The 27,611-nt window shown below is 52.1% G+C and overlaps 1 protein-coding gene across 2 annotated transcripts; it reads right to left on the bottom strand.

The window, feature by feature from the left end:
* Positions 1-22: 22 nt before the first annotated feature.
* E2F2 (E2F transcription factor 2) lies at positions 23-26,157 on the bottom strand. 2 transcript variants are annotated; one of them, XM_074017279.1, is made up of 8 exons: positions 25,468-26,157; positions 19,361-19,466; positions 16,621-16,840; positions 15,651-15,809; positions 13,762-13,876; positions 11,127-11,319; positions 1,108-4,370; positions 23-782 (listed from the first exon to the last, which is right to left on the bottom strand). In XM_074017279.1, the coding sequence occupies exons 1-7, from the start codon at positions 25,717-25,719 to the stop codon at positions 4,102-4,104; spliced, it is 1,314 nt and encodes a 437-aa protein (XP_073873380.1). In that variant the 5' UTR covers positions 25,720-26,157; the 3' UTR covers positions 23-782; positions 1,108-4,101. The 2 variants fall into 2 exon arrangements, with proteins under 2 accessions (XP_073873380.1, XP_073873386.1); XM_074017285.1 differs by having other exon boundaries at positions 16,627-16,840.
* Between the last annotated feature and the right edge of the window lie 1,454 nt (positions 26,158-27,611).

Below are 27,611 nucleotides of genomic sequence, written 5' to 3'. Positions count from 1 at the left end.
AAAGACAAGATGCCCAGAGTTGCAGTTTAATGTTTAATGCCCAATTATCTCAATACAAGGAGGCTTACATGGTGCTCATCAAGACAGGACCAGCGAAACCAGGCCGCAGGAACTGACCCGCATGAGTCCCAGCACGGGGACCATGTTCTCTCGGGTCCAGCTCACCCTCGAAAAGTGTCACAGGCAAGGTTCTTCAGCTCACCCAGGAGCCAGCAGGCTGGCCAGGCTTATGGCCATCATGGTCACTGAGGGTCCTCGTGGGAGAGTAGGGTTCTGGGACCTCAGGATACAATGACAAGAACCAGAAAGCTGCTTCCAAACAACCCCAAAAGGTTTTCACTTCACGTGCGCTAAGCCACACAACACCTGGATGCTGGGGCACCCAAACCCTTTCCCTAAAACTCTAAACACTGCAGAATGGAGGCTGAGAACACTAGGGGAGGGAGAACAAAGTCAGAACCATCCTAAAGCCAGTTTTTCAAGCCTGACCACCTCCCTCTTCCTCCCTGCAGGCACACCAGCCGATCCCATTACTGTGGAAAAGGAACACCCTCTGGTCTAACACCTTTAATGGGAAGGGAGTTAGGAGCATGTTCTCGTCTTCAAGAAATCTCTGAATCTCCAACTCTACTGGATGATTTCCTGGAGCCCCAAGCTTTAGACATCTCTGAGGACATGGGTGATTTTGCGGGGGCTGCTGGTAGGGCTGGGAAGTTTCCTGGCAGAAATTATTTACCTCAGAAAGAAACTGGTTTTTCTCCTACCCTAGTTTTAAAGTCTACCTGGTCCCGGCCGGGCGCGGTGGCTCAAGCCTGTAATCCCAGCACTTTGGGAGGCCGAGACGGGCGGATCACGAGGTCAGGAGATCGAGACCATCCTGGCTAACATGGTGAAACCCCGTCTCTACTAAAAAATACAAAAAACTAGCCGGGCGAGGTGGCGGGCGCCTGTAGTCCCAGCTACTCGGGAGGCTGAGGCAGGAGAATGGCGTAAACCTGGGAGGCGGAGCTTGCAGTGAGCTGAGATCCGGCCACTGCACCCCAGCCTGGGCGGCAGAGCAAGACTCCGTCTCAAAAAAAAAAAATAAAATAAAATAATAAAGTCTACCTGGTCCCTAAAGAAAATACCACTCAGGCTGGGCCTGGTGGCTCATGCCTGTCATCCCAACACTTTGGGAGGCCGAGGCGGTGGATCACTTGAGGTTAGGAGTTCAAGACCAGCCTGACTAACATGGCAAAACCCCGTCTCGACCAAAAATACAAAATTAGCCGGGCGTCGTGGCGCATGCCTATAGTCCCAGCTACTTGGGAGGCTGAGGCAGAAGAATCACTTGAACCTGGGAGGCAGAGGTTGCAATGAGCCGAGATCAGGTCACTGCACTCCAGCCCGGACAACAGAATGAGAGTCCACCTCAAAAAAAAGAAAAAAGAAAATACCACTCAAAATGCGTCCTGAAAGCGCTCTGTGGAAGTCGGGAGGCTTCAAGTGTCACTGGCAGGAAGCGGGCATGAGATTGCGTTCTGCACTGAATCTGAGGCTTGGCCTGGGAGGCCTAGCCCCGTGGCCAGGAAAGGTGTGAAAGGGACAGTACAGAGGGGGACAGAGACAGCTGCTGAGGACACAGGGCACAAGCCTGAGGGCAGCTCCCCTGTCCAGCCATACGGAGAGGTGTTTAGGGCATGAGCTTACATTCCAGACTTCAGTATTAAACTCATTCCCCATGGGTCCTGCAGGCCTCTTCTTCCTTTTCTCTGATGTAATTCTTGGGAAAAGCTCCAGACAGAGCCCAAGGGATGGGAGTCAAACACCTCTGACTCCAGGGATGGTAGATGGCTAAATGGCAGCCCAGTGGAGACCTCAGAAGAGCAGCCCACTCACCCCAAACGAGATCCCACGCAGGGTCCCTGAGCATGCTGGACTTTAAGATGGGCTTCTGATAAGACCCTTGTATTTGGGGAGGGGAGACCAAAAGTATTTCTGTAAAGGGTACAAAATTAGCCTTGCTTATAGAGTGGGGGCAGCTGTGACCTGCTGACCACTCCCGGGAGGGGGCTAACTTGGGGGCCCAGGAATTTGAGCAAATGAGGAGGCACAATTGTCCCCAACTGGGCATTAGATCACATTGGGCCCCACCCTGAAATAATCCCCCGTCTCAAACTTCAGACATCAGTCAGTTAGTTCAGGAGCCATCCAACAAAACCAACTTCATATTTTAAACCAGCTTAATGCTACAGACTTTTTAAAAAAGTGCTGTCCAGCCAAGCCTCTGAGAAAACCTAGCTCCCTGAGGGGTGGGTGGCAGGCCTCTCAGACCAACCCCTGCGCCTCTCTCCAGAAGGCACGGCCTTGGTTCAGCCCAGAGCACCCACATCCCAGGGTGAGTGGAGGACAAGAGCAGCTGGGCTGCAGGGATAATGTGGGATGATCAAGCCTCTGGGGGAACAGGCTGAAGCCAAAAGACCCCCTTAGGACCCCAGGCCTGAAGAGGTAACATGAGTTCCTCTCCCCATTAGCTGCGAAGGCCTGGTCTGCCATGAAGTCCTCTCTCTGTCACCCCTCAGTATACCTGGGAAAAAAGGGGTGAACAAGTCACCAAGCCCCAGTCACCTCTGTCCTTGGGGGTCTGAGTGAGCTCTGAGGGGTGGAGCGGTCCTTAAGGAACCATCCCCTTCAATAACATGGTGAAAAACTTCCTCCCAGGGAAGCAGAGAATGATGCCAGCGCCACATCGGGGGGCAGAAGGGATGCTTTGGGCAGTTTTTTGTTTTAATCTGACCCTTCTTTTTTTTTCTTTTTTTTTTGGAGACGGAGTCTCACTGTGTGGCCCAGGCTAGAGTGCAGTGGCCCGACCTTGGCTCACTGCAAGCTCCACCTCCCAGGTTCGCCATTCTCCCGCCTCAGCCTCCGAGTAGCTGGGACTACAGGCGCCCGCCACCACGCCCGGCTAGTTTTTTGTATTTTTTTAGTAGAGACGGGGTTTCACCATGTTAGCCAGGATGGTCTCGATCTCCTGACCTCGTGATCCACCCGCCTCAGCCTCCCAAAGTGCTGGGATTACAGGCTTGAGCCACCGCGCCCGGCCTAATCTGACCCTTCTTTACAGTGGGGCTGCCTCTGCCTACCAAGTCCTTGGTGCAAAATGGCTCCTGGACCACAGCAAGGCAGAAACTCTGAGGAAAGGTGCCCGCCACAGCCATGAGAGCTGCCCCCATGTTCCTGTCTGTTTTCCTTGGGAGCTTGTCTCTGCTGGACCATTTTTACATCTCAAAGGGAGGGAGAGGTAAGGACTTCCTCAGGAAAGGGGTCTCCTGAGCAGGTGGCTCCTGTTTCCACAGGAGCCACAGTGCTACCTGCCTTAGGATGGCTCCCTGGAACCATGTCTGGGACAGAGGTGACCAGGAAGCCAAGACTGGCGGCTCAGCTGGAGATGTGAGGCCAAGAACAGGGGAGAGGCGAAAGGGCCCACAGCTGCCGTTTACTAGAATTGTGAGGCCTAAGTGCAATTAGCATTCCGGCCGACTGGACAGCCCCTCAGAGACCCAGCCCCACCACTATGGGGAAACCAGGGACGTGGCCTGGGTCCCTCCCTTGGAAACCCAGACCTGCCCTGGAACATGGACAGCGATGGGCCCTGATGGGCCTGTCTGCGGAGGCCTCACTAAAAACTAGAACAACCTCCCTGCTAAAACTCAGGGAGCACAAACAAACCACTCAACCTGAAATAAATACAAAGGCATTAAGTGCTTCTTGTACGTCGAGGGTCCTAATTACCCCTCAAAAGGAGGTAGCAGGGCCTTTCCCTGGACTTGGCCACCTCACCTGCAGCCTTCTCGTGAGAGGTCAGAGGTCAGAAGACTGGATGGGCCTCCCCAGGCCCAGCTTCCATTAGGAAGGTGAGGACCCACACCCTTATCCCCTCCTCACCCGTACCATTCACATCTCCCCACACAGCTTCTGCCGGCTGGGGTGGGAAAGGCGAGGAGACCCCATTCCCTGAGGGCAGCACCTAGTGTCCAATGTCCCTGTGCAGGCAGAGGGCCTGTCAGCCTGTTTGTGAGGAGGTAGAGTCGGGGGCAGGCTGCTGGGGGCAGGCGGGGCCACTCAATTAATCAACAGGTCCCCGAGGTCGTAGGAGTCGAAGAGGTCGCTGATGCCCTCACCCGCCTCCAAGCCCCACAGGTAGTCATCCTGGTCCAAGGACGGGGAGAAGCTGATCAGAGGGGAGCTGCACGCCAGGGTCGGGGACAGGAACTGGTCCTCAGTCTGCTGCAGGAGTGGGTGCGGCAGCTCCAGCATGCTGTCAGTAGCCTCCAAGGGGACCAGGGATGGAGGCAGTGGGGCCTGCTGGGGGGTTGGCGCTGGCGCTGGCACTGGAGACAAACAGACAAAGGTTACGCCTGGCCCTGGCATCCAAGCCCTCAGCACACGAGGACAGACTTCCGGTTCTCTGGACGACTGCACCCTTCTCCTCTCTCCTCAGCCTGGGTGCAACGCCCTGCTCTCAAAATCCACCTTCCAGAGTCTACACCCAACCCTACCCCTTTTCATGTACTTTTTATTTTTCTGAGACCGGGTGTCACTCTATCACCCAGGCTAGAGTGCAGTGTTGTGATCTCGGCTCACTGCAACCTCCACCTCCCAGGTTCAAGCGACTCTCCCACCTCAGCCTCTGAGTAGCTGGACTATAGGCACACACCACCACACCCAGCTAATCTGTGTATTTTTAGTAGAGACGGGGTTTCACCATGTTGACCAGGCTGGTCTCAAACTCCTGACCTCAAGTGATCCGGCTCCCTTGGCCTCCCAAAGTGTTGGGATTACAGGCCTGAGCCACCGCGCCCGGCCAAAAAGGAAAGAAATTCTGATATATGCTACAATATAGATGAACCCTGAGGACATTAAGCTACGTGAAATAAGCCAATCACAAAAAAACAAATACTGTGTGATTCCACTTATATGAAATACTTAGTCAAAAGCGCAGGGACAGAGAGTAGAAGGGTGGTGGTGGTCAGGGGCTGGGGAGACAGGGGAATGGGGAATAGGTACAGAGTTTAGTTTTACAAGGTGGAAGGAGTTATGGACATGAATGGTGGTGATAGTTACACAACATTATGAATGTATTAATTACCACTGAACTGTACATTTAAAAATAGTTACGATGGTAAATTTTTGTTATGTTGACTCTACTCCCCACGACACACAACTATACCTTACCTCGTCACCCTCTCCAATTACTGGCCCATTTTTCTGCTCCTTTGCGCAGTAAACTTTCTCCAGAGTAGCCTGAGCTTGTCTCTACTTCCTTATTACTATTCTCTCTTCAACTCACTCCAGTCTGGGGTCTCTCCCCACCATGTCCCTGAACCAATGACCTCCATGCTGCTAAATTCAATGGTCATTTATCTGGCCTCATCTTATTTGACCTTTCAGTAGCCATTCTCCAGCACTCTAAGCTCATTTCTTTCTCTTCTTTTTTTTTTTTTTTTTTTGTGTTTTTGGAAACAGGGTCTTGCCCAGGCTAGAGTGCAGAGTGCAGTAGGGTGATCACGGCTCACTGCAGCCTCAACCTCCTGGGCTTGAGCAATCCTCCCGCTTCAGTCTCCTGAGTAGCTGGGACCACTGGTGCATGCCACCATGCCCATCTAATTTTTAAACTTTTTTGTAGAGATGGGGTCTCACTCTGTTGCCCAGGCTGGTCTCGAACTTCTGGGCTCAAGCAATCCTCCTGCCTCAGCCTCCCAAAGTGCTGGGATTACAGGCATGAGCCACCACACCCAGCCTGCTCATTTCCACTAAGAGGTAAGATGGTGATTTCCCATACAGGGACATGCAATGAGGCACTGGAAATTGCCTGCCACATACATCCTGATGCTCAGAACTCCCCCCATTGGAGTCATTCCTTAAGCCCCAGCCAAGTATTATTTTGAAGATACAACTGCGCTGGGATGCTAGGCTGCCTGTTGAAACTGGAGGTGCACCCGTAGACATGTGATTTCACTTATTTATTTATTTATTTATTTATTTATTTTGAGATGGAGTCTTGCTCTGGGCTTCACGTTTTAGGGCATCCACTTCCTCCCCTCTGCAAGGGGCACGGTAGCTCTACCTACCTCAAAGGGTTGCTCAGAGGACTGCATGGTAAGTGCATATGAAGCACTGGTTTGGCCTGGCGCAGTGGCTCATGCCTATACCAGCACTTTGAGAGGCTGAGGTGGGCAGATCACCTGAGGTCAGGAGTTCGAGATCAGCCTGGCCAACATGGTGAAACCCCATCTCTACTAAAACTACAAAAATTTGCCAGATGTGTTGGCGGGCCACCTGTAGTCCCAGCTACTCAGGAGGGACTAAGGCAGGAGAATGGCGTGAACCCAAGAGGCGGAGCTTGCAGTGAGCCTAGATCAAGCCACTGCACTCCAGCCTGGGAGGCAGAGCAAGACTCAGCCTCAAAAAAAAAAAAAAAAAAAAAAAATTGCTCCCATTTACCAAGACTAATGGGGGAGGTGGTGACACTGCCCTTGAGGCGAGGCGTGGTTTAGCCTCCTTGGACACTCAAACGGCCCTGAGGGAGTCCATGCTGTTACCCCTATTTACAGATGAGAAAACTAGGGCCCAAATAAGTCAATTAAATGTATTTGAATTTAAAAAAAAAAAATCTAAAGTTTGTTTGGCACGCTGCTGATGTTACAGTCAGAGGCCTGGCTTGGGAGCAGGGAGCATGTGGGCTCAGACTCTGGCGCCTCCTCTCACCAGCCATGGAACCCCAGAACTGTTTCCTCATGTGGAAAAACAGGGATGAGTATTAGAAGCAGTAACTGATAAGACACATGTGAAAATGTCTATTATAGATCAGACCTTACTGTCTCCTGCTGTTGATCACGTCCAGAAATAGAATCGCCTTTTGTAATATGTGTCTCTCCACCACCCTCTGAATGGCTCTTTCTGTCTCTAAAACAGCACTAGGCCCAGCTAGTAGATGCTCTTCACATAAGCCTTTTTTTTTTTTTTTTGAGACAGAGTCTCACTCTGTCGGCCAGGCTAGAGTGCAATGATGTAATCTCAGCTCACTGCAACCTCTGCTTCCCTGGTTCAAGTGATTCTTGTGCCTCAGCCTCTTGAGTACCTGGGATTACAGGCATGCACCACCACCTCCGGCTAATTTTTGTATTTGTAGTAGAGATGGGGTTTCATCGTGTTGGCCAGGTTGATCTGGAACTTCTGGCCTCAAATGATCCACCTCCCTCAGCCTCTCCAAGTGCTGGATTACAGGCGCGCACCACCGCGGCTGGCCACATAAGCTTTTTTTTTTTTAAAAAAAGCACATTTATGCCATATCATCTCCTATAACCCACTCAGTATTCGTGAGGAAATTTCAAGTGTCCCCATTTGAGAGATATGGGAACTGAGGCTTCGAGGAGTTAAAGTGATTCACTGACAGTCACCAAGTCACTAAGATGTGAGATACAGGTTTGAACCCAGGTCTCCCAATTTCAAATCCTTTGCCATCAGCTACATTTAGGTTTATTTCAGAATGTCAGAGCCTGGAGAAATGTCAGAGACGATGTTGTTCAAACCCCTTCTATTACAAATGAGGGAAACTGAGGCTGAAGAGAACACTTCCCCTGGTAATGCATAACCAGGGCCAGGACCCAGGTCCCAAGACTGTAGCAGCTTCCTCTCTTACATGGCCTCTGGCACTCACACCTCAAAACAACACTACTTCAGAACACAGCACGGAACACGCGTGTGGGGGCGTGTGTGTGTGTCTGTGCAGGAGAATCGCTTGAACCTGGGAGGCGGAGGTTGCAGTGAGCCGAGACCAGGAAAACTTCCTCTTCCTCCCTTCAGCAGGGTAACACTGAGGCCATGCGACAAGGGTCGGGGGGACAGCTATGACATGAGAGCTGGCCCCACCACTGATTGTTCTATAAGCCTCTACTCCTCTCTAGGCCTCAGGATCTTGATTTGTAAACCTCAGGTAAAAACTTCCCATCCGGCCAGGCTGGGTGACTCACGCCTATAATCCCAGCACTTTGGGAGGCTGAGGTAGGTGGATCATCTGAGGTCAGGAGTTTGAGACCAGCCTGGCCAACGTGGTGAAACCCTGTCTCTACTAAAAATACAAAAATTAGCCAGGCGTGGTGGCACGTGCCTGTACTCCTAGCTACTCACAAGGCTGAGGCAGGAGAATCGCTTGAACCTGGGAAGCAGAAGTTGCAGTGAGCCGAGATCGTGCCACTGCACTCCAGCCTGGGTGATAGAGTGAGACTCTGTCTCAAAAAAAAAAACAACTTCACACCCTTGTTTATGCTTTGGGATCTGCCCCCTCCACCCAACGTCTCAGAGGACAACTGAAGCGAAGGTGATTCCAGCTTTGGAGGGCTATGTGCATGCTAACACTTGAGTGAGGAGGCACAGCAGGAGGAGGATGGACCAGAGGGTGGGGCACAGGTCTGGGATGGGAGATAGGCACTGGGGAGGTGCCCCGAGGGACAGATGGCTGGCACAGGGAGAAGCTCTGGTCCCTGATGAGGCCTGAGAGACACACGAGAGATCATTAGAGAAGAGTTGGGAGGCTGGGCTCTGGTCCCAGCTCTGCCATCAACTTGCTGTGTGACCTTAGGGAAGCCACTTGCCCTCTCTGGGCCTCTGTTCACTCATGTGTAAAAAGAAGGGTTGAGTTAGATGGGGACAGCAAACTTCTATAAAGAGCTGGAGCCTGTAATCCCAGCACTTTGGGAGGCTGAGGCAGGTGGATCATCTGAGGTCAAGTGTTCAAGACCAGGCTGGCCAACATGGGGAAACCCTGTCTCTACTAAAAATACATACACACACAGAAAAATTAGCTGGGCGTGATGGCAGGCACCTGTATTCCCAGCTACCTGGGAGGCCGAGGCAGGAGAATTGACTGAACCCGGCAGGCACAGGTTGCAGTGAGCCGAGATCGCACCATTGCACTGCAGCCTGGGTGACGGAGCGAGACTCTGTCTCAAAAAAAAAAAAAAAAAAAAAAAAAGGCTTGAGAGTATTTTAGGTTTTGTGGGACACTTGTGGTCTCTGTCACACAGTTGCCTTCTTTTTCTTTCTCCCACAACTCTTTTTTTTTTTTTTTTTTTGAGACAGAGTCTCGCTCTGTCGCCCAGGCTGGAGTGCAGTGGCCGGATCTCAGCTCACTGCAAGCTCCGCCGCCCGGGTTCACACCATTCTCCTGCCTCAGCCTCCCGAGCAGCTGGGACTACAGGCGCCCGCCACCTCGCCCGGCTAGTTTTTTGAATTTTTTTAGTAGAGACGGGGTTTCACCGTGTTAACCAGGATGGTCTCGATCTCCTGACCTCGTGATCCACCTGTCTCGGCCTCCCAAAGTGCTGGGATTACAGGCTTGAGCCACCGCGCCCGGCCTCTCCCACAACTCTTTAAAAATGTTAAACCATTCTCAGCTCATGGGTCATTAAAAGCAGGTCAGATTTGACCTGCAGGCAATAGTTTATTAACCTCTGAGTTAGAGAAATGGACACAACCAGGGTACTGCAGAACCCTTCCAGCAAGCCTATTCCATCAGCCCAGCTCTAGCCCTACCTTTGTCTAAACACTACGGTTCTACTTAAGAGAATGCTGCTGCAAAATAAGAAGACAAAAAGTGGAACACTGGCCTACACAGCCTTGAAGAATCCTGCCGGTCTAACCGGATGTGTGATCCCAGGAAAAGGCAAAAACTGTTCTGGAGAGGGGCCTTTACAGGCTTCCATTTGTACTCCTTCTGGACTCCCACCCTCTTTGGGAAGCTCTCAGGAACTCTGCTCCCTGGCAACTTCCCTGTACTACCTTCCACCAGGGGTAGCCAGCTCTTAACCATACTGTCCACCTCCCAGCCAGAAGCCCCTTCTTTGATTTGTTCTATGCCTTGTGGAGAGAGCACTGGGCTGGGAGTGTATAGACCAAGGTTCAAGACACAGCTCTGTTGCCTCCCAGCTGGGAGACCTTGGGTAAGACACATCACCTCTATGCCTTAATTTTTTTTAATGGGCAAATTTTATTATTTTATTTTATTTTTATTAGAGATGGAGTTTCATTATGTTGCCCAGGCTGGTCTTGAACTCCTGGGCTCAAGTGATCCTCCCACCTCACCTTCCCAGAGTGCTGGGATTATAGGTGGGAACCACAGCATCTGGCCTATTCTTTTTTTTTTTTTTTTTTTGAGACGGAGTCTCGCTCTGTCACCCGGGCTGGAGCGCAGTGGCCGGATCTCAGCTCACTGCAAGCTCCGCCTCTCGGGTTTACGCCATTCTCCTGCCTCAGCCTCCTGTGTAGCTGGGACTACAGGCGCCCGCCACCTCGCCCGGCTAGTTTTTTGTATTTTTTTAGTAGAGACGGGGTTTCACCGTGTTCGCCAGGATGGTCTCGATCTCCTGACCTCGTGATCCGCCCGTCTCGGCCTCCCAAAGTGCTGGGATTACAGGCTTGAGCCACCGCGCCCGGCCTGGCCTATTCTTTTTAAATTTTATTCTTATTTTTATTTTTGAGACAGGGTCTCCCTCTGTTGCCCACGCTGGAGTGTGGTAGCATGATCATAGCTCACTGCAGCCTCAACCTCCATGGCTAAAGTGATCCTTCCACCTCAGCCCCCCGAGTAGCTGGGACTACAGGCGTGTGCCACCACACCCGTCTAATTTTTAAATTTTTTTGTAGAAACAGGGTATCCTGTTGCCTGGGCTGCTCTTGAACTCCTGGTCTCAAATGATTCTCCTGCCTCGGCCTCCCAAAGTGCTGGGATTATAGGCATGAGCTATAATCTCACAACAACCTATGAGTTAGACAGTATTAATTACTGTGCCCAACTCACAGATGAGAAAAATTGAGGCCAAGAGAGGTGAAGTAACTTGTCCAAGGTCACAAAGCTGGTAAGTGGTTAGGCTGGGATTCAGATCCAGGCCTTCCTCTGCCCTGGAGCAGCACCAGCCTTCCTAGCGGGGCTTTATAAAGCATGAAGTACAATGCACATGTGTGGGGTAGGATGACTGCATCTCCAGCTGCTGGATAAAACAGGAGATTTTCAACAAACATTGATGTAGAAGAGAAAACTAAGGCCGGTTGCTCCCCCAACCTCCTGTCCCTCTGGACAAGGGCCCTACCTGAGGATGCTGTGGGCTCCATGATGCTAGGGTCGGTGCTGCTGCTGGGCTGGGCAGAGTCAGGGCTGGGGCAGAGGGTGGAGGTAGAGGGGAGGGGCTCCTCGGAAGGACTGTCCGGCTCCTGCACCTCCTCTGGGCACAGGTAGACTTCGATGGGCCCTTGGGTGCTCTTGAGATATATCTGCAGGTTGTCCTGAAGGAGGAAGAGAAGCCAGGTCATTGCTCTGGGCAGCTGGACACTTACACTCAGTGTGTATGGACAGACGCACATGGCTGCTGCCATCCCTGGGTGCAAGCTCAACCCCTGGGCTGGCACTGAGACCAACTCCATCTGGCCTAAGGTGGACTTCCGCTGTTTCTGCTGTCTGGCCCCGAAACCCACTTCTTTTAGGGGGAACACCTTGATTTTCCTGTGGGAAATCACTCTTCCCTCCACTCTCAGGTCATGTAGTTTTGGGGCAGGGGGGCAGAACCCTTCCCCAATGCCAGTGGGTGAGCTTGTGACGCAGCCAGGAAAGTTAGTGTGACGTGATTGGTTGGGGTGGCAAATGGCTCAGGTGGATCCAACCAGCACTAGGCCCACGACTTTTGCTGGACTTGTGGGAAATGGGAGCCCCCTTCCCACTGGGGTTGCTGAGCTGGTATCATAAAAGCTGTCTCTGCCACCACAAGGAGAGAGCCCACCTGGGAATAGAGTCAGCACAGAGAAAAGCAGAGAGATGAAAGGCGTGAGACAGACCTGAAGTCATAGTTTGGGCATCTACATCCAGCCTTGCCCGCAATCTCTGAATCTCCCCCAGGACTTGTCACTTGGTTCCCGCCACCCCTACGCATACCTCCGGCTGAAGCCAGTTGGACTTGGCTTTCTGTTACTTGTAACCAAGAGTCCTAATATTTGGCCTTCCCACTCTGCCTCTTCCCTACCACATAACTACAACTTAAGCCACAACTGATGACATGCCTGCCATCCCGGCACATGTCCAGGTCTCCATGCCTGTGTTCCCACAGGACTACACCTAGCAAAAACCCTATTCGTTCTTTAAGACCTAGTTTAACTGTTCCTATCTGGGATACCTCCTCTAACTACCCTTTCTCTATGCTCTCAAAGCACATCTTCTGTCTATAAATGACAGCGGTTTTTTTCCCACTAAGTCCTGAACTCCTCCAGGGGAGGGGCGGGATGTTAATCGTCTCTGCAGCCCCCGTTCTTCCTGGGGCTGGCTCTGGGCAAGGGATATAAGGTGAGCAGAACATTCTCTCGTGAAGCTTATACTCTAATAGATGAAGCAAAATGCAATTGTGTAATCATGCCAAATATACCTCAGCAAATGGAGATTAAAGGCAGTGGAAAAGCACAGGTGTTTACGAAGTCTGGAGGTAATCAGAGAAGGCTTCCTTGAGGAAGTGACATTTGAGTTGAGACCTGTAGGATGAATAGCAGTAAACCAGGCAGAGAGGGAAGAGCATTTCAGCTGAGGGGAAGAGCATGTATGAAGGTCTTGCACAGCTAGGTGCGGTGGTTCACACCTGTAATCCCAGCACTTTGGGAAGGCAAGGTGGGCAAATCACTTCTACGCTGGAGTTCGAGACCAGCCTGGATAACATGGCAAAACCTCGTCTCTACAAAAAGTACAAAAAATTTGCTAGCCATGGTGGCATGCACCTGTGGTCCCAGCTACTGAGGAGGGTGAGGTGGGAGGATGGCTTGAGCCCGGGAGGCAGCGGTTGCAGTGGGCTGAGATCATGCCACTGCACTCCAGCCTGGGTGACAAAGCAAAACCCTGTCTTTAAAAAAAAAATCAAATAGGTCGAGCTCAGTGGCTCATGCCTGTAATCCCAGCACTTTGGGAGGCTGAGGCGGGTGGATCACGAGGTCAGGAGTTCAAGACCAGCCTGACCAACATGGTGAAACCCCATCTCTACTAAAAAAAGTACAAAACTTAGGCGGGCATAGTGGCAGGCGCCTGTAATCCCAGCTACTTGGGAGGCTGAGGCAGGAGAATCGCTTGAACCTGGAAAGCGGAGGTTGCGGTGAGCCGAGATCACGCCATTGCACTCCAGCCTGGGTGACAGAATGAGACTCCGTCTCAAAAATAAATAAGTAAATAAATAAATAATTAAAATAAAATAAAATAAAACAGAAGATCTCATACTAGGAATGAACTTAGTGCAATGGGGTAACTGCAGACAGGTCAGTGTGGCCAAAACAAAGACAGATGGGGCAGCAGGGAAAAGGACGAGGCCAGCTGGGGTCAGAGCACCGAAGCCTCATAGGGAGCGTCAGGAATTTTGGTCTTTAACTTGGGAAAGCACAGTCAGCATGAAGGGATTTTCATGAGTACTGACACCGTCATATGTGGGCACGAGTGTGCATGTGTGCAGGAACCCAGGGCCGGTGGGATGCAGAAGAAACTAGGAACAGAGATTTTCTCAGGCCACTGCTCAGTCTCGGTTGCCCTTTCCAGCCTCTGCCATTTCTGCTCAAGCTTGAAGGCCACCAATATTGCCATGGACACCAGAATGGGCCTGGGAAGCATGGGGCTAGGCAGTGCCCGGGACAGAGTCTGCAGAGCTGCCTGGAACCCTCCCTAGCAGGGTCTCAACCCTGCTCTCCACCAAATATTTCGCCTCTCACCTCAGTCCTGTCGGGCACTTCCAGTCTCGTCTGCGGAGGGGCCTTGACGGCAATCACTGTTTGCTCCTTAAAGTTGCCGACAGCACGGATATCCTGGTAAGTCACATAGGCCAGCGTAGGGCAGGAGAGTCAAGAAAAGTGACTGTCTGGTCAAAATTCAAACCCCAAGCCTGCCAGGAAGCACCTTCACCTCCTAAGCCTCTGAACATTACTTTCTCACTCCTTGTGCAGCTTAGAAATAACTACAATCTGTAACCTGTTAATATCATAAGCTACCTTGGATCCCTTTGGAAAGCAAATGGGGATATAAATCATAAAAATTGTTGCCTTTTATCAGTTTTTTATATAAAGGCTTCATCTCTCAAACTAGATCATTAGTTCTGAGAAGGCAGGAAGACGTGTTTTATTTCTTTATATTTCTCACAATGCCTCACATCCTTCCGAAAATACAAGATCATATCCCAAACCAATTTGATATGAAACAATTTTGGAAAATGTATGAAAGAGCCTTAGCAAAGTCCATGCTCTTTGACCTCTTCATTTTAATCCTAGGAATCTGACCTAGGAAAACAAGTAAAAATATGGGAAAGTGTTCTATGTATAAAGATACTCGGCCGAGAGTGGTGGCTCATGCCTATAATCCCAGCACTTTGGGAGGCCAAGGCGGGTGGATAACTTGAGGTCAGGAGTTCAAGACCAAACTGGCGAATGTGGTGAAACCCCATCTCCACTAAAAATACAAAAATTAGCTGGGCATGAAGTCCGGGTGTGGTGGCTCACTCCGGTAATCCCAGCACTTTGGAAGGTCGAGGCGGGTGGATCACCTGAGGTCAGGAGTTTGAGACCAGCCTGACCAATATGGTGAAACCGCATCTCTACTTAAAATACAAAAATTAGCTGGGTGTGGTGGCAGGCACCTGAAATTTCAGCTACTTGGGAGGCTGAGGCAGAAGAATCTCTTGAACCCAGGAGGAAGAGGTTGCGGTGAGCCGAGATCGCACCACTGCACTCCAGCCTGGGCAACAAGAGCGAGACTCCATCTCAAAAAACAAATAAATAAATAAATTAGCCGGGCGTGGTGGCGGGCACCTGTAATCCCAGCTACTTAGGAGGCTGAAGTAGGAGAATCACTTGAACTCAGGAGGTGGAGGTTGCAGTGAGCCAAGATTGTGCCACTGCACTCTATCCTGGGCGACAGAGTAAGACTCTGTCTTTAAAAAAAAAAAAAAAAAAAAAGAAAGAAAAGCTATGTGCAGCAGGCACACAACTATATTACAACTATATTTAAATAACACACATTCTGTGTGCAATTCTGGAACAATGGCTATGTTAAGGTGGCAGTTTGTCATTCTTTTTCTCCATTTTCCAGATTTAAAGGCAAATGTACTTGGCTTATTTTCAATAATGAAAAAATACCTTTAATAAACTTGAGACCAGGCACAGTGACTCATGCCTGTAATCTCAGCACTTTGGGAGACGGCAGACTGAAGTGGGAGGATCGATTGAAACCAAGAGTTAGAGACCAGCCTGGGCAACAAAGTGAGACCCTGTCTATACAAAAAATAAAAAATTAGCCAGGCATGGTGGCACACGCCAGTAGTTCCAGCTATTCGGGAGGCTGCGGTGGGAGGATCACTTGAACCCAGGAGTGTGAGGCTGTAGTGCGCTATGATCATGCCATTGTACTACAGCCTGGATGACAGAATGAGCCCTTGTCTCTAAAAAAAAAAAAATAATAATTCAAAAAATAGACTTGAGAAGAAAGGCCACCCAGGAAGGAAGAAACAGATGCCAGACCCTTAGGGTAAGTTACTGAATCAACTCAGGATAGATATAAACATGCAACAGGTTCCTGCTCCCTGACACCTTCCCCCAACGAAGGAGGATATCTCTTGTTGGCCTTGTCCTCAGTCAGGTGCTTGAAGCTCAGAGAGCAGCTCTGGATGAGCTGGTCCAAGGCCTCCTCGATGTTCATCAGCTCCTTCAGCTCCTGCCCCAGCTGTTGCTGCTTCCCAGGCCGGGTGGGGTCTTCAAACATTCCCCTGCCTCTGGGAACAGAGCAGCCCCCCAGTGTCAGTCTGTGGGTGAAACTCCAGAACAAGGCCATTCAAAAAATAGTCTATGAGGGTGCTCCCCTGGGTTGTGTAAATCAGTGGTCATGCCTGGCTCTCAGGGAGCTACCAGGGATTGGAACGAGAGGTTTGGGGGTTGGGCTTGGGAGAAGAAACAAGTCAAGGCCTGAACCCCACTTCTGGGGGGCTCTCGATTCTGTTCATCCCTATCCCCCAGCCTCCTCCAACTGGAGTAGCCTCAGTCCTGACTCCCCACTCTGGCTTCTCTTAGGCCAGGACTGTAGGCCACCTCTTAGGTTGAACTCTTAGGTTCTCTTAGGCCACCTATGCCAAGGGCCCTAGGTCAGTTCTTTAAATCCTGTAGAAATGGAGAGAGGAGGCTGGAGTACTCCTATCTCAGATCTGGAAGAAGTCCGGGATCCCCCTACTTAGCTCCCAGGGGACTGCCCTAAGCTAGAAGGAGTGGATATTAGGATCTCTGACTCGAGAGGAAGAATCTGGGGTCCCCTTTGGCCTTTACACCTCCCAGATGTCATTCGTCACTCTGCCCCGCATCACGTTCTCCTATTACTTCAGCAGGTACACCGCGCTCTTCCTCACCATACATTGGCTCTACCCCCAGCAATAAGCCTATTGGATGTTGCTCTTGGTCCGCCTCAGCCCTTGTGCCCATTGGATGTTGCTCTCAGCCCTGCCCCTGCCACTCACAGCCACTGGCTATTGCCTCTGGCTCCGCCCACAGCGCAAGTACCCATTGGAGGGTACCACTGGCCGCCCAGGCACTCACACCCACTGGATGTTGTTCTTGGCCTTCTTGCGGATGAGCTGGATGCCCTCCAGCACGTTGGTGATGTCATAGATGCGCCGCTTCTGCACGTCCAGCACCTCAGCGGCCCAGTTCAGGTCCAGGACCCCATCCTCTGACTCGCTCAGGAGGTAAATGAACTTCTTGGTGAGCAGCCCCAGCGAGGTGTCATACCGAGTCTTCTCCCCGGGGGATTTGGGGGCTGAGGAAGAAGGGGACCCAGTCACAGCTCAGGGAGGGCCCACGCAGGACCCTCATCCATTGACCTAGGCTCATTAAGTACCAACTTTTCACCACTTTCCAGTCTACAAAGCACTGTGAGCAAGGGCATCCATCACCACCACTGTCCAGACAGGAAACCTGATACCTGAGAGGGAAGGTGACTTGCTTAAGGTCTCACAGCCAGTGGGCAGTATTGGAAGCCAAGTGTCCTGACTCCTGGTTTAAATGCACATTTCCACCACAGCTTAGGGCTGCCATACCACCATCCACAACTACTGTCACTGTTCTAAGTGCTTTCCATATACGAACACATTTAAGTCCTACAACACCCTATAAGGTTGCTGTACAGTCATCCCCATTTTATAGATGAGAATACTGAGGCACAGTTTAAGTAATTTGCTTAGCTCACTCAGCTAGAAAGTGGCAAAGCTGGAATTCAAATCCAGGCAGTCTGGCTCCAGAGTTTTCCTTCCTTTTTTTTTTGAGACGGAGTCTCGCTCTGTTCCCCAGGCTGGAGTGCAGTGATGCAATCTCGGCTCACTGCAAGCTCCGCCTCCCGGGTTCACGCCATTCTCCTGCCTCAGCCTCCCGAGTAGTTGGGACTACAGGTGCCCATCATCGTGCCCGGCTCGGCCTCACAAAGTGCTGGGATTACAGGCCTGAGCCACTGCACCCGGCCCGGAGTTTTCCTTCTTAAGCATCACCCTATCCTGCCACCTAAATGTCCGGAGTTTGGAATTAGAATAGGGTAGAAATGATAAGCCTGGATTTAAGAGCATTTTTATAGATACGCACTTGCTTTTTCTTCCCATGTGAATCACAGTGATCTGAAAAAAATCGGTCCTGTAACATAAAGTGGGGGAGGTTCATGAAAAAGGTCCCTTTCTCAAATGAGGTTGATGTTGCAAGACCACATCTCAGCTGCAGCATCTTAAACCACAAGGGGACTTTTGTAATCGAGTGACTTCCAAGTCATATGGCAAGTTAGTGGCCAATCTAATAATTCTGGAGCCTGAGTTTTAGAGTCTTAGGTTCCTCTGGAAGAGGACCAGTTATCATGAGCCTTAGGATCCTTTAAGACAGTGCTTTGGGCAGCTTTGACCAATCAAATGTAGAGGAAACTTTCTTGCCATTCCTGATCTAGCTGTGCCTCCTTTCACAAGAGACAACTAAGGTTCACAGGAGTGAACTGTCAGGTCGGGGCATAGGCCTTCCTGGACCCCCAAAACTAGTGTTCCTTCCAAACACAGTTGCTTAAACTCCTGCTCTAACCCAGAATTTTTTTTTTTTTTGAGATGGAGTCTCACTCTGTCTCCCAGGCTGGAGTGCAGTGGCACCATCTCAGCTCACTGCAACCTGCCTCCCAGGTTCAAGCGATTCTCCTGCCTCGGCCTCCCAAGTAGCTGGGATTATGCACCACCATTATGCACCACCACGCCCAGCTAATGTCTGTATTTTCAGTAGAGATGGGGTTTCACCACGTTGGCCAGGCTGGTCTAGAACTCCTGACCACAGGTGATCTGCCCGCCTTGGCCTCCCAAAGTGCTGGGATTATAGGCGTGAGCCACCGTGCCCGGCCTATCCAGGATATTGACTGAAAATATCAAGAGGCAGCAACCCCCTCCAACTTAGCTTTAGGAAGGCACACCTGGGCAGCCTCTGGATCTTAAAAACCTCTGGGGTGGCAGAGACTGGATTAACCTGTGCTTCCCTTCCCTTTGAATCACTTGTTCAGCTCCTTGTCTGCATGTGGGAGAAAGACCCCGGTTAGCCCCTGCTCCTCTGATTGAGAAAAATTGACATTGACCTAAACATTAAAACTTTTTAAAAATAATAAATTCCCAAGTAAAACACTGGTCACTGCATTTAGATCATGAGAGCAGTACATGGCGTGGTAGAAGTAGTGCGAGACTGGCCGGGTACGGTGGCTCACGCCTGTAATCCCAGCACTTTGGGAGGCCGAGGCAGGTGGATCACTTGAGGTCAGGAGTTCGAGACCAGCCTGGCCAATATGGGGAAACTGTGTCTCTATTAAAAATACAAAAATTAGTCAGGGATGATGGCATGCACCTGTAGTTCCAGCTACTTGGGAGGCTGAGGTGAGAGAGTTGCTTGAACCCCAGAGGTGGAGGTTGCAGGGAGCCAAGATGGCACCACTGCAATCCACGCTTGGTGACAGAGCGAGACCTGTCTCAAAACAACAACAAAAAACAAAAACAAAAAGCAAAAAACGTAGAAGTAGTACAAGACTTACACGTCCAGGCTCTAGTCCTGACTCCACTCTGAGACTATGGGCAAGTCACTCAAGCTCTCAGAGTCTCAAGTTGCCTGATTAGTAAAGAGAGACAAGCCTACCTACCCGTCAGGATCAAGTGATAAAATGCACAGGAAGCTTTTGCAAACTGGAAAGTGATCCAAATATGACTCCCAGTGATTGGGCAGGGCACTGCCCTCTGTCCCTGCCCCACCCCACCCCAGAGGCCCCATCAGCACTGCTTACTTTTGGGGCTGGGGAGGCCATCCACTCTGATGCACTTCCCCTTGGGGGTTGGGAACTCAGGGACGGCAGGCCTCCCAATCCCCTCCAGATCCAGCTTCCTTTTGGCCTTGGAGAGAAGGGGAAGAGAGAGGCAGAGTTTGAGAATCATTCCTCCTTTAGCCTTTCCCTGATATGGGGCCAAAGTGATAAGGTCACTTAGCAGCCACCTCTGTGCCTCAGTTTACCGCCAGTCCTGGTGAAGCCCTGCTGTACTTGATAGGAAAATATCAATGACCTGAGGAAGTGAGCTTTCAGGGGAAGTCTTGTTTCCTGAAGAGCAAATAAAATTCCCATCCTCTGAGGCCCAGGCACTTGAGACCCTACCAAAGCCAGTCTGGCCAGGGGCTCAGGGTTCCTTAACCACAGGCCTCAAGCCCGCTCCTACACCCGCTTCTCACCCCACCACACCCAGAGGATGATACCAGGAGGAAGCAGTGGGTAGGGCCTAAACCACATCAGGGTGGGGAAAGGGCCCCCTACAGAAGCAGCTGGCCCAGCCAGACTGAGTGCCCATCACAGTCCCACAGCTGGTCCTTATCAGGGTGGGGCTGGGCATCCGCCCAGACCCAGTGGACTTCCTGGCTCAGTGCCACACCCCAGGGAGGTGCCCACAGTGGAAAGCAGTACAAACATCCCCACCCCCATGTTTGGGCTCCAGCTTGAGGGCCCCAGGGCCTCCTGAATAGACTGCATTTGCCATTCTTTCTTTGCCGAGAGGGGCAGACAATGAATCCTTCCCGCAGACAATGAATCCTTCCCGTGTCTAAGGACAAGCAGCTGAGGCCACCCCCCTCCCGCTCCCCCTCTCTGTTCCCGCCAAGCTTGGGAAACACCTGCCGGGGAAATCAAACCACAGACCCATCTGCTCCTCTCCACCCTGTCGCCACCCGGGCCCCAATTAGGCCCAGAGCTGCACTGGCCCGGAAAGGGCCTCTCTCCTGGTTAGGGCTGGGCAGGGGCAGGGCAGGGGCAGGGCTGGGGCACTGGGACACTGGGACATAGGTCAGAGACCCATGCTTGAACCTCCAGCTCCTTTGCAGGCTCACTGTACGAGCTCCATATCTAGGAGCCTCAGTTTCTTCCTCTGTAAATGGGGTAGAAAATGCCTACCTCAAGGGGCTATTGTAAGGATTCAAGGAAGGCACCACCTGGGCAGCCTCTGGATCTTAAAAGCCCTGGAACAGGCTGAATTAATCCCCGCGTCGCTTCCCTTTGAAGCACTTATTTAGCTCCCTGTCTGCATGCTGGAGAAAGACCCTGGGTAGCTCCTGCTCCTTTAACTTCTGTGAAGTTCTCAGCCTGTGTCTCAGCACACAGTAGGTGTTCAGGAAATGCAGAGTCCCTTCCTTAAAATCTAATCTCGACCTCTTCCTTGATACATCCTTCTGGGGGTCATCAAGCCCATTTCTTTCCTCCTTCCAACTCTGGATTCCCCAGACACCCCTACCCCGGCTTGGACAGAGAAGCCTATTTTAACGTTTGGTGTTGAGGTCATGCTCGGCAGGGCTGAGACTTCTAACTGCTGCTGAGCACAGCTGGGCTGACAGGTGTTGGGGGTGGTGACAGCTCTTCCTGCTGTCAGTTCCCCTGCCCCCACTCCTGCCCCGTCCAGGAAGTCTTCCTGGGCTGATTTGAGGAGGCTGGATATGACACTCCTGCTCTCCACCACTACCCAGACCTGGAAACCATCCAAACACTTTACTGCTCATTCTTGAATGAGTCTCTTGAATATTCCTTTTCTACCTTCCTAACTGGTGAAAACCTATATTCTAGGGATTTAGCCCCACCCTGTCAGTAGAGAAAGGGCCAGGCACTGGCAGAGACCTTCCACATGCCCTGCACCACGCCCCAACATTCATCACTTCCCTGAATCTTCCCACACCACTAATCCCCATTGTACAGCTGAAGTAATTGAGGCTTGGGGAGCTCTGAGTCCTCCATCAATCCTGACCAAGGCTGCGCATCCCAGTATTCTTCATATATCCCCCGGCAGGAGCACCAAGGTCAGGGAGAAGGGACGCTCAGGTGGAGTTCTACTTGATGCAGACATGGGGCAGCCCAGAGCCTCCCCAGCCACACCTGCCTCCCCGCACAGAACACACCAGGAAGAACCCCGGGAAGACCTTGCACAGAATATCTATGCTGGGCCTATTACATGCTCATAACAGTCCTACCGCATCAGTATTGGCACTGGCTCTCGTAAGACAAGAAATGGAGACTTACAGAGAGTAGGCACATGCCCAAGGTCACACAAAGGCCAGAGCCAGGGTCTGAACCCAGGCCTGACTCCAAAGTCATGTACCAGGTTGCCTCAGCTGCATCCCACACACGCTGCCCCAGGATTTGTTAGAATTTGGGCCAAGGCCTGGGCTATGCCCACCTGTCCCCATCACTGCATGCACATGCACACACACACACACACACACACAGCCGTCTCTCTTTTCTCACCCTCCTTTACCCTTAGTCTGCACTCCCAGGGTCCCAGTGCAGCAAAGTGTCCCCCTAAGGATACCTCCCTGACACCTTTGGGCAGTGCCCAGAGTAAAGTCAGCCTATGGCTTGGGCTGAACCTGCAGAACACAGGTAGCAGAGGACAAGCCCAGGAGGATCAGGATCAAGGTGAGGCTGAGCACAGGTCTTGGAGTCAGACCGGCCTGGGTTTGCATCTAGGCCTTCCCCTTCTTAGCTGGGAAATCAGTTGACCTCGAGTCACCTATAAAATGGGCATCATTATCTCCACCTATGCTGAGGATTCAGCGAGATAGTGCAGCAAAGCGCTTTGCCCACAGGGAGTGCTGCCATCGGGGGGCTACTAGCACTGACGTATGGGGAGCACCAGTGGGAAAAGGGGAAAGTTCAAGGGTGAGCTGAAAAGAGACTGCGGTGGGAGGAGGAGAGCAAAGGCTATGGCCACAGCCAGAGACCGGCTTAGCTCTATCCTGGACACTCTTAGGTAGCCCCTTTGGCTGGATCTTCAAGGCCCGGTCAGGACTCAAGCCCACCCTGCCAACCACTATGGAGAAGAGTACAGCTCCTTACGCAGGCAGCTGCAGAAGTGCAGAGGGTCAGAGATCCCCAGGCACAACCCCCTTACGGGCACCAAGGTGAGGAAACTGGGACTTGGGGAAGAGGAAGTGACTTGCCCAAGGTCACACAGAGTGGAGCCTGGTCTCTCCTAAGCCCTAAGTTAGATGGTGGGGGTAGGAGCAAATGTAAGGGGTCGAATCTTGCTTTCAGATCCCAGCTCTACCACTTGGTAGCTGGGCAGCCTGGGATTCACTGTCTGCCGCTCTGAGCCTACATCTCCTCACCTGACCGGGCTTGTAGAGTTGTGTGTTAAAATGTTTGTGTTCTTTCTGCCTCACAAGAGGAAATTTGGAAAATGCAGACAAATTTTCTGTTCACGCCTGTAATCCCAGCACTTTGGAAGGCCAAGGCAGGCGGATCACCTGAGGTCAGGAGTTCGAGACTAGTCCGGCCAACATGGTGAAACCCCATCTCTACTAAAAATACAAAAAATAACCCCGCATGGTGGCAGGCGCCCGTAATCCCAACTACTTAGGAGGCTGAGGCAGGAGAATCACTTGAACCTGGGAGGCAGAGTCTGCAGTGAGCCGAGATGATACTACTACACTCCAGCCTGGGCAGAGCTTCCTGCAGGGATGACAGAGAATGATGCCATGCGCCTGACCAGAGGAGGCATACGATAAAGGAGCATTCCCTGAGCTTTCCTCAGAGGACTTGGAAAGAGCTCTGGACAGGGAGCCAGGAGATCTGGGTTCTGGCCTTCATTCTGCCACTGAACTTGGTTGCCATCTTTGGACAGTGCCTGAGGTCGCTTTAAACAGAAGCTCCCCAACAAATCCTGCTCACCTTGCACTTTGCAGCCTGGCCACAAAGCAAGTGGCCACACCCAGGGTTGGGTTTGGAGCTGCTCCAGGTCACACCCTTGTAAAATGAGTAAGCAGAGGGCAGGCCTGCCCACGGGGCTGGGCCCCGGGCATCTGGGGATGACAGGAGTGGGAACTCTGGGCCTGGCAGGCATTTAGGGTGGTCTGCTGCAAGGAGACTCTCCTGCTTCTTTGCTTGTGACCCAGGCAAGTGACTTCCTTTCTTTGCTCAGTTTCCTTATCTGCAAGATGCCTCATTCTGAACATCTTGACCAAGATAATGAACGTGAAGAGTGCCAAGCAGTGTCTGGCACACGAGAGGCACTCAGTAAAAAAGAGACCTTCTTGCTAAGATCACTGAGCCCCTCTGGGAGGGAGGTACAGACAAGATGCACTTGGGCTCCTCTGGGAGGGTTCAAAGCAGTGGAAAACCACAGCTGTTACTGAAAATTCCAGTGTGAAAGCAGCTGGCCAGAGGAGAGTGGGCCTGCTGCAAAGTTCCCTTCCCCGGGGGGTACTCAGCTCCTAAGTCAGGCAGTAATAAAGAAAGTCAAGGCTACATAGAGAAGAGCCTACTGCCTGACCAGGTGCAGTAGCTCATGCCTGTAATCCCAGCACTTTGGGAGGCCGAGGCAAGAGGATCGCTTGAGCCCAAGAGTTTGAGACCAGCCTGGGGAACATAGGGAGACCCCTGTCTCTGCAAAAAATAAAACAGAGAAGAGCCTACTGCCTTGTGAGTCCCATCACTCTATCCCATCCCCATCTCTGACCTTAGGTCACATCCCCTCTCTGAGCCTGTTTTCCCCCTGTAACATGGAGCTACTAATGCCATCTATTTCACAAACTACAAAGATGTTTTGGGCTATAAAACGCTGACCACAAGATCACCAATCCCAGTTATCCTCGGTTGCTTAACCTGTAATATGGGGACAATACCATTCCTGCCCACTGCCCTCCTAGTTAGAAATCATGTGCAGGAAGGGTCTCCGGGAAGGTTAACGTTTTGAACATGGGCAAAGCCTGAGTCCACTGGCAGGGAGTAGTGGCTCTGCCTGCATCCAGAGCTGGCTGGGCATCCGTGCCTGCTGACTAGCACAGGTCTGACCAGATGCCTCTGGGGCAGTGGGGGGTGGTCTTATCCCTGTACCTGAACTTATTCACCACACCCACAACTAAGCAAACCTATAACACCCCAATCCTCTCCCTGGAGCCGGCTTCCAAAACCCAGGACCTGGAGTCGAATGTGGCAGAGAAGAGCTAGCCCCACAGCCACCCTGTGCACACACGCATTGTCAAGGAGAGGACACTGAGGCCCAGACTGGGGCCAAGACTTGTCCAAGGACACACAGAGAATTAATGGCAGTCACACCAGAAACCAGGCTCCTCAACCACCACCACCCCCACTTCCCCGGGCTTTTCCCATTCCACCCCCCACCCTAAAGTTGTTTTGATTCACATGGGCTCCAGGAATTCCACTCCCACAAAACACACCCTGAGCCCAGGTCGGCAGGCAGCCTGGTGCCACTACACTTTGGGCCATCTCTGGCAACGAGCCTGGGAGCTTAAGGAGAGAGCAGCCAATCTGAACAGAACCCAGGGGGCTGCCCACATTTCTATCTGCTACAGGCTGCCTGGGAGGGAAGATTGGGCCTTGGGGAGGACCAAGGGCAGATACTTGGGGCTATACCAGGAGTTGGCTGGACAATTTGGAGTCTGTCCATGGCAGATTGAACCTGAGAGACTCACTAGACCTATCCCTCTGTCTTACCAAAGTCCCACAGTGTCCCCAGGCATGCTCTTTGCCTGGACAATAGCAGGCACCCAGTGCTGGTTTCTGGCCAAACAATGAAGTAATGAATGAATGGCGGCAACTTTGGCTGCATGGGCTTCCCCAAGGTCACACAGTGCACTGGGAGTAGTGGGTTGGGTCTCCCTCCAGACTCGCAATCCAGTGCTCATTCCACTCCACTAGAATGGATGAGATTACTTCATCCAAAGTCTGAAAATGAAGGGGTCTTCTACTCAGATACTGGGGGCACTGGGTCCTGGAAACTGAAAGCTCATCTTCCCTCTTCCCAAAACTCTACCTGCTCCACTCAAACTGGATCTCAGGCACCCCTCCCTCCTTTCCCACACCTGGAAAAGCATAGGGGGAAGCGGTGGGGGCCCCAGCATTACCGGTAGCCGGCCTGCCGGCAGGCATCGAACAACTTGGCCCTCGGGTCCGTGGGGAGTGGCATCGAGGCAGGTGCCGGACGCCACTGCGGGAGGCGCCGTCTGCGGGTACAGCGGCGTGTAGTAGGTGGTAGTAGCTGGGCAGAGCTGGGGGCTGCTGAGGCCGGATGGCCACAGCTCTGTGGGGCTCATCGCGGGCACCACCTTCGGGGGCTGCCCAGCGGCCGAAACCAAGGCCCGGGGCCCTTGCAGCATAGCGAGTAAGGCGCCCCCTACCCAAACGGGCCTGGCGCGCCCGCCGACACCTGCGGGTTCCGGTGCTGCAGCCGCTCACACGGCCCGCGGCATGGCGCGGAGGCCGGGGAAAGCCACCAATGGACGTCTGCGGGGCAAGGCCGGACCCTCCCCTCCTGGCCCGCAGCCGAGCAGAGCAGCGCTTGGAGATCGCCGCTTGGAGATCGACCGGCGGTTGCGGTGGTGGCACTGCCAGGGGCTGTCCCGCCCCGAGGGCACCGCGACCCGGGACGCCCCGCGCCCCCCAAGGCCTCGGCACCTGGGGTCCAGCCGGCTCTGGGGAGGAGTCCCCGGCGTGCCCGCGAGCTCCGTGGAGACGCGATGCGCTGGGACGGGGAAGGGGGTCTCGACTGCACCGACTTCCTTGCGGCCCGCTCTCTAGTCCCTGAGTCTTTCTCTGCCTCTTTTTTTTTCTTTTTTCTTTTTCTTTTTTTTTTTTTAAGCGCCAAACGGCGTGCCGCGAAATTCGGATCTCCCGCGGAAAATGCCGCGCTCCCGTTGGCTGCTGCAAGAGTACAGGCTCCACCCCCCGGAAAGAACCAGTCCTCGAGGCGGCGATTGCAACACGAGCTTCGCTGCTTAAAGGGGCAGCCACACCTGCTGTCGGTGCCGCCCGCCGCTGGACGCGCTAGCTAGCAGCCGGCGAGACGGAGACAGGGTGGTTCTGGGATGCACAGTGCAGAGGCGGCCAGAACAGAGCACAGCGCCCCGAGAAATGGGCCCGGATTCCCTGGGGTTGAAGGGAAACATTTTGGCGCCGGGTCCCGACCTGAGCCCAGACTCAGCAGTGTATTCCCCAGGCCACAGGCCCTTTTGTTAGTTTGCATTGTTGCTTAGCTAGCACATGTGCATTCATATCCCCTTTCCTGCTAAAATGAAGGCCAGGAACTTGTTCCCTTTAATGGCAGAGGGGTGAGGGATGGAGGCAAACTAGTCTACTTCTTTATAGGGAAAACTAACATCTATTCAGCGCCTGCAGGATGCCAAGCACCATGCTAGATCCTTACAAGGATTGTTTTAATTTATTCCAACAATCCTGGGAAGAGGAATGATGATCCCCATGATAAAGACTGACAGTCTGAAAGGCTGGGTAACTTGCCCAAGGTCATACAGAGAGATTCCCTGATTTGAGAGCTGGCAATGGAATCTGGGACAGGTCCCAGCTCTGGAGCCCTTGTTTTTCCAGTTAAGGGGTTCTTCTACCCTCCCAAGCTGCCTGCCGGCACAGCAGGGTCAGAGGCCCACTGCAGAGCTTTGTCTTATTCACAGTTGTATTCTTAGGACCCAACACTCAGTAAATGTTTGAACATCTCCAGGTTTCTTTTAAACAATCCTTTTGTCACAAGAGCCTCCCTGCCTCATTCAAAAATCTTCATTGCTGATAATATATTCCTCACCACTCCAGTTTAGAGAGGCTCAGAGAAGCAACCTTTGGTAGTGAGTGGTAAAGCTGCTAGAAGCTGCTGCTACATTCCAGGTCTGATTCTTGCCTGGTGCTGTGTGATTTTTATGCAAGTCTGAGCCTTGGCATTCAAAACCCTCCAGAGACAGTCCACAGCTTATTTCCTCATTAGATGGTTGAGGACAAGGTGGCAATAACCCATGATGATTAAGAGCCCAGGCTGTGTGGCCAACAGCCCTGAGTTCAAACCCAGGCCCAGACACTTTATTCGTTGTGTGACCTAGGCAAATTTTGTAAATTCTCTGATCCTTGATCCTTGATTTTCTCATCCTAATAGCACTTACCTCATAGGATCATGAGGAAATCTCCTGAGATAATGCATATAAAGCTTTCAGCACAGAACCTGGATCATAAGGAGGCTCAAGAATTGGCAGATGTTGTTATATCTCTG

This window comes from Macaca fascicularis, chromosome 1 (genome assembly GCF_037993035.2).
Source record: "Macaca fascicularis isolate 582-1 chromosome 1, T2T-MFA8v1.1".
NCBI lineage: Eukaryota > Metazoa > Chordata > Mammalia > Primates > Cercopithecidae > Macaca > Macaca fascicularis.
The sequence above is the reverse complement of the archived record's forward strand: the minus strand, read 5'-3'. Positions and strand labels throughout refer to the sequence as shown.